Source organism: Typha angustifolia, chromosome 7 (genome assembly GCF_048772165.1).
Source record: "Typha angustifolia cultivar Huaian chromosome 7, ASM4877216v1, whole genome shotgun sequence".
NCBI lineage: Eukaryota > Viridiplantae > Streptophyta > Magnoliopsida > Poales > Typhaceae > Typha > Typha angustifolia.
Genome location: NC_133245.1, coordinates 14997231 through 15002967, shown reverse-complemented (window position 1 = coordinate 15002967; position 5737 = coordinate 14997231). Strand labels below are relative to the sequence as shown.

At 39.7% G+C, this 5737-nt stretch overlaps 1 protein-coding gene across 3 annotated transcripts; it reads right to left on the bottom strand.

Moving 5' to 3' along the window:
- Nucleotides 1-853: 853 nt before the first annotated feature.
- Nucleotides 854-5326, bottom strand: LOC140762447 (probable methyltransferase PMT17). 3 transcript variants are annotated; one of them, XM_073100256.1, is made up of 6 exons: nucleotides 5039-5326; nucleotides 3673-4358; nucleotides 3371-3581; nucleotides 2949-3246; nucleotides 2332-2799; nucleotides 854-1166 (listed from the first exon to the last, which is right to left on the bottom strand). In XM_073100256.1, the coding sequence occupies exons 2-6, from the start codon at nucleotides 4351-4353 to the stop codon at nucleotides 941-943; spliced, it is 1884 nt and encodes a 627-aa protein (XP_072956357.1). In that variant the 5' UTR covers nucleotides 4354-4358; nucleotides 5039-5326; the 3' UTR covers nucleotides 854-940. The 3 variants fall into 3 exon arrangements, with proteins under 3 accessions (XP_072956357.1, XP_072956355.1, XP_072956356.1); XM_073100254.1 differs by having other exon boundaries at nucleotides 3673-4418; nucleotides 5039-5325; XM_073100255.1 differs by lacking the exon at nucleotides 5039-5326 and having other exon boundaries at nucleotides 3673-4863.
- Between the last annotated feature and the right edge of the window lie 411 nt (nucleotides 5327-5737).

Sequence of the window (5737 nt, the reverse complement as noted above, 5' to 3'; positions counted from 1 at the left end):
TTCGTGTAGTTCTTTAATCATGTCATTGGGTTATCTGAACCTTTAATTTTGTACAGTTGTTTTCTAGTCATTAGCTATCTCAAAGATTTGGCTTTTATTGTGATAAACCAAGTTATTACTAGATATTATTCACTATTTATGTGATCATCTTATTTATAAAGGGATAATTTGTAACCTTGCATTTAATTAAGCTACTTTAAGGATAGCCTATTCATGTAAAACAAAACCTTATCTAAATTACACTTGTAATTTTAAAACTAAATTACCGGTTGAATCACTGCATCAACTAATTTTTATTGATTAATTGCATGTCAATCCTTTAATAAAATCTAAATTACCGATTCTAGTAGGTATGTTTATAAGTGCTATAGAAGGTTTGCACGTTGTAGCAACTCTACAAGCAAAGACAAATACTTTGGTCCATTTCACCACAGGAAACACCGTAAGTTATGGCAGCTAACTTCCGACAGAAAGGACCACCAAGTTTGTCTTGGAATGGAATAGAAGGGAAGTACAAGAGACAAAAAGGATCAAGTACAACAGAAGTTTCAGGTAAGGGATGAAATAATTCAAATAGTTCATACCAGACGAATACTAGTTACAACTTTCCTGACCCTACATTGAATTGATTGCTAGGAGAAAAGGTAACCCACCAAACTCTGCACTTCTTTACTGCCCTCTGTGCATCACCAACTAAACCAACTCACACCAACCATCTAAAAGACTAAAACCCCTTTTCTTTCTTCAGGGTTACAAAGAATCAGATACTCAAAGCAGGCATCAAAAGTAGAGGAGGAGAGAAAAAGAAGAGGGGATATGAAAGCAGAAAGTAAATTCTAAAATTACAAACATATGGCTCAAACACTTAAATAGTAATAAGCCAGCCTCTCATGATGGATGGCACCAATGAGAAAGATACTGCAGCACAAAAGACTGAAGACTATTGCTCTGTCGAGGGCTCGCCGGTCCAGTATTGCTTAACAGCCACAAGGATCTTCTCAGGGTTGAAAGGTCCGGTCTCGTGGTCCATGATCCGGCTCTTCCATCTCATTCCATCACTTATCGCCTTAACTTTAGTCAAGACCTCCACTGTATCCCGAATAATGGCCGTCCCCTCTGGCCTCAATATCCTATCCATCTCCAATAGAATGTAGGTTATGTCACACCTGCAATCACCACCATTCCGTGAGAGACTGAAAATAACAATTTCAGAGGTTCAAATTTTCTTGATACTTCTTCCTTTTCTTCCCTTGAGCAAATATTAGTAGCGGTTTTATCGTATTTTAGTGGCTGTTCACCAAACTTAGGATAGATTTTATAGCATCCATAAAAAAGGGAATGCAAACAAAGATGGAAGCATAACATTGTTCAACAAATAATTTCAATTTATGGAATAATATATGGTTAACGGAAACAATTATACATTTAAACATAACTACCGATGGATCCCAAAGTTAGCCAAAACTATTTGAGAACATAGTGAGCAGAATGCATGTTAATACAGGAATAGATTTGTATGCAAGAAAGAACACAGTAAACTGGACAAATTTTAATCCTAAGGCAAGAGGAACCTCATGAAATTATCTTATAGATTAATCCTCAAATCAAACAGAATTCAGAAGTCAGAAGGAATATTCTGACAATACAAGGGTAATCACTTTATCAGAGATTTTATTCTCAATGCCAGTAGAACAGAATCAGTTTCGTGCATTATCAGTTTATAGTAATACTTTATGGTCAAGGGAGTACAATTTAGCATTGCATTCAAAAAAGGACAACATATAGTACACACAGCAATATAGATTTTCCGGATTTGTAATAAGTCAAGGATTTTAAACATCATACTGCACATCCAAATTAAATATAGAAGGATTTCTGCAATTAATGAACATGAATAGTTATATGTTGTACCTGTGGTAGAAAGGGAACAGAAAGTCAATTAAAGAGGAAATTTCTATCACGTTTGGGCAGAAGCTACTTCCTCTTGGAGGAAGACTAAATGTTTTCAGAAACTGTCAACTTGCCACTGTGGATAATCAACTAGTGATCAGTTATAACTGCTAACTAGAGAATTAGCAACAAGGGACCTAAAAGGAAATGTTTGACAAGTATATAAAAGCAAAGAATTTTATTTGAACAACATTTCTCATCAGCAAGAGTATTTAGAGGAATTTAGAACTTCAGAGATTATGTAAAAGGCTGGAAAGATGCATTAACACTATGTGGCCAAACAAGGCTAATCAGATGCATTAATTAATAAGGCTAGCATGTACGAGATGATGACAGAAAAAAGAGAGACTAAATTAAGATGATGACAGAATATTTAGTTACCTGTCCTGATACATGCTAAACACCCCATCAGCATGTATGAGATCATAAGTTCTCGGATATGTCGAGAATGCTTCACACCAATCCTGGTACGTGCCAATAAATCCGCGCTCATAGATAACCCCAAGTGTATCATGCTCTGAATTAGTAGGGACCACATTCATCACCCATACTGGATATTTCTTCACAGCTGCTGCAAACCCACCTAAGTTGGCATTCATGTCCATCACATTCCTGTATCGTCCCTGAGATAGAGGTGGAATGATATGCTTGTAGTATGTCACTCTCTCATTCCACATGTTCTTGTCCTCTTCAAACTTCTTTGCATTTATTCCCGGAACAGAACCGCTAGTGATTCTTGGCGGAACAGATACTGCCCTATCAGGCCAACTTGCCAATTCCCCGCCAGCAATTTCTTCTTCATTGTTTACATCTGGTAATGGGGTTATACAAACCTCCAACTTCTTGTACCTATAGAGACCATAAATTCACAAAAGCATGAATAAATTTAGTTAATAGTGAATTATTAACATGGAATAATAACACTTATAAGGAGCTGGAATTTTTTTTTCCCTTGATGTCATAAGAGATTAATCTAGGTCATTTAGTGAACTTCATACCAGGCGGCATCAGAATTGTCGTTCTTGCAAATGTGGGGGGTCTTGTAGATCTGTTTGCTGTTAATGCATTCTATATGATTGATTGGCTTACGCCAAATTGAAAGGTCCTCCTTCTCAATCACTTTCTTCCAGCACAACCGCTTTGCGACATCCTCAATCTTATCTTGCTCTTGCTTTAAATCCTCTTTTGTCCTCTCCCACCCTTTGTAATACTTCTTCCAATTGATAGGAGGACCCGAGAGAATCCAATAGCCTCCCGGTCTTAAAACTCTATCAACTTCAATAAGATAAAGACCCTCTGATGGAGACATGCACATAAGCACCAATACATCAATTTAATGTTACCCTACAATAATACCACAATAACAAACGACCAACTTCAGATCAATAATGCATTTTGGATTACTAAATAGATTGCTTACCATTAGCATACCAAGGGATCAAGCACCGAGAACAATGAGCCATATCAAAAGCCCTGGCCGGATATGGCATCCGCTGCGTTGCCATCACTCCGATCATGGCCGGAACTCCACGCTCCAAAGCAAATTGCACCTGTGCCTCATGCGTGTCTCTCGGTGCGAAAGACATTGTTACAATATCTCTCTTCAGAAGGTAAGCACCCCAACTGGCAACCTACAAGAGTCAAACAAGATCGAACATCTAAGAAATCCACAGACACCAAGAAAGCCATGAATCTTAACATGGGAAAGCAATGGATTCTCACCCCACAACCAGTGTCAAGTGCTGTTCTAATGTTACCGTTGGTTAGTGGTATGAGTGCATCAATATCATCAATGTAAGCATCGGCGCCGCGCGGGAACATCGTCCCCCCGCCGGGGAATCGGAATCTATCACCCTCCACCTGGATCCAATTCTGAACAGCCTTCTCAATGCTGAGCTCCTTGTGGGGGATGTTGTCATACCAAGCGTAGTCCCTACTCTGAGGCCACTTGAATGGGTACTTATACTTCGGCGGCGGCGGAATCAAGCACCGGATGAGCTCGTCCTTCCCCGGGCAGTGCCGCTCCCTGTATGCCAGCATCGCCCGCTCGAACCGCCTTCCCCTGGTCCGGTCTTGGCACGGTGTGTACTCGCTGAAGTTGAGATCGCACGGCGGGAACTTCTCCATCACCACCGCCGTCTCATTGATGCTGAGCTGGTGATGCGCCTCGAAATCGAGAGCTGGCCCAGATGACGATGAGACGGACGGCGTGGTGGTGGATTCACACTCAACCTTGGCTATGTTGGAGTTGGGATTAGATTTGAGAACAGAGGAGTTCTGCCAGGCCCCAAGGATGTAGAAGAGAACACAGAGGCCACTAACACCAAGGATGTAAGTTAGTCTGTGCTTCTTTGACTCCATCGGCTGATGGGTCTTGGGAGATGCAGGGTAATCTTTCGCCATTGCACCTGGAAGTAGATGATGGAAGCTTTCAACAAGAAACTAATATGTCCTCACAGATCTGGAACCTGGAAAGTGTATACATGGAAGAAAGAAGCTATGATAAGGACATCGAGAGTAGAGAGGTCTATGGCTTTTACACCAAAAAGGTTCCGATCTTAATGAGGAGAGGAGAGGAGAGATCAAAAGGCCAACTTAATGCTCTGAAACGGTGGCAGAGCTCATCAATGAACATAAACAACCAGAACAGGGGTTTAGAATCCTAAAACTCCAAAACAAATCATGTCAAAATCCGACAACAAAATAAAGCACTGCAAACAAAAGCAGGGAGACCCAAAATTCCAAAAGAGAACAGCACCAGGAAAAAAGGGGGGGAAACTTTAAGCAAACGCTACAGAGAACAGCAGGTACCTAAAGACGAGAAACCATGAAATGAGAGAAAACTACTAGACCAAAGCAAAAGCTTAAGACAAGAGCAATACTCCAAACACTGCCACAACCACTACCTATTAATCTCCAAGATTTAAAAGAAAGGAATAAAATAAAAAAGTAATTAAAGGAGCCATCCGTCCATCTTCTTTAAGACTAAATTATCTATCGAACCGACAAAAATATCAGAAAAGGTGAGGAAAATAATAATAATAATAGTAATAATAGTAAACAGTGGCAAAGACCCATATGGGCATACCTGAGCAAGGCAGGAAGTGCCTTCCTACCTCCCTGCTTTGCTTTTCTCGTAGTTGTCTGCTTTATTTGTTGCCTTGTTTTCGTATTACTTCTGTACAAGAGAAGACCAGCACAAACCTTTCTCGGTAACTCTATTTCAGCTTAAGAAAACTTGATGACGGTGGGTTTTGTAGAAGAATTTTTTTGGTTATCTTTGGAGAAGAGGCATGAGGGGCTTCTTTGAGATAACCTTCGTTTTTCCTCTCTCTCTCTCTCTCTCTCTCTCCTTCTCTGTGCTTTACTCTTTTTAATTTTCTTCTCCCACTTTATTTCATATCATTGTGGGACGGCTCCAAAGGTCAGGATTTGGTCCAACAAAGAACATTACGGAAGTCGCGGGGAGAGGATTACTGGAGATGGACCAGCCTATAAATGCTCCCAGCTCTTGCTATTTTAAGCACCCTACATTTATTTATTTAATTTCTTCCAGCATTTAATCTAATGGTTAATCGTCCAGATCTGATGGAAAAACCCGCCGGATTTAGGGGCTAATTTGATGATAAGTAGTGTGACGGGTCCTACGTGGTGAATTGATATTTTGTTACCCGCAAATTTCATGATTTGATAACTAATTTATAATCTGAATAATTTATTTTTGCAAAAATTATATTTATACTTTTTGATATTATTTATGTCATTTTATTCTTATGATTGTATTCAA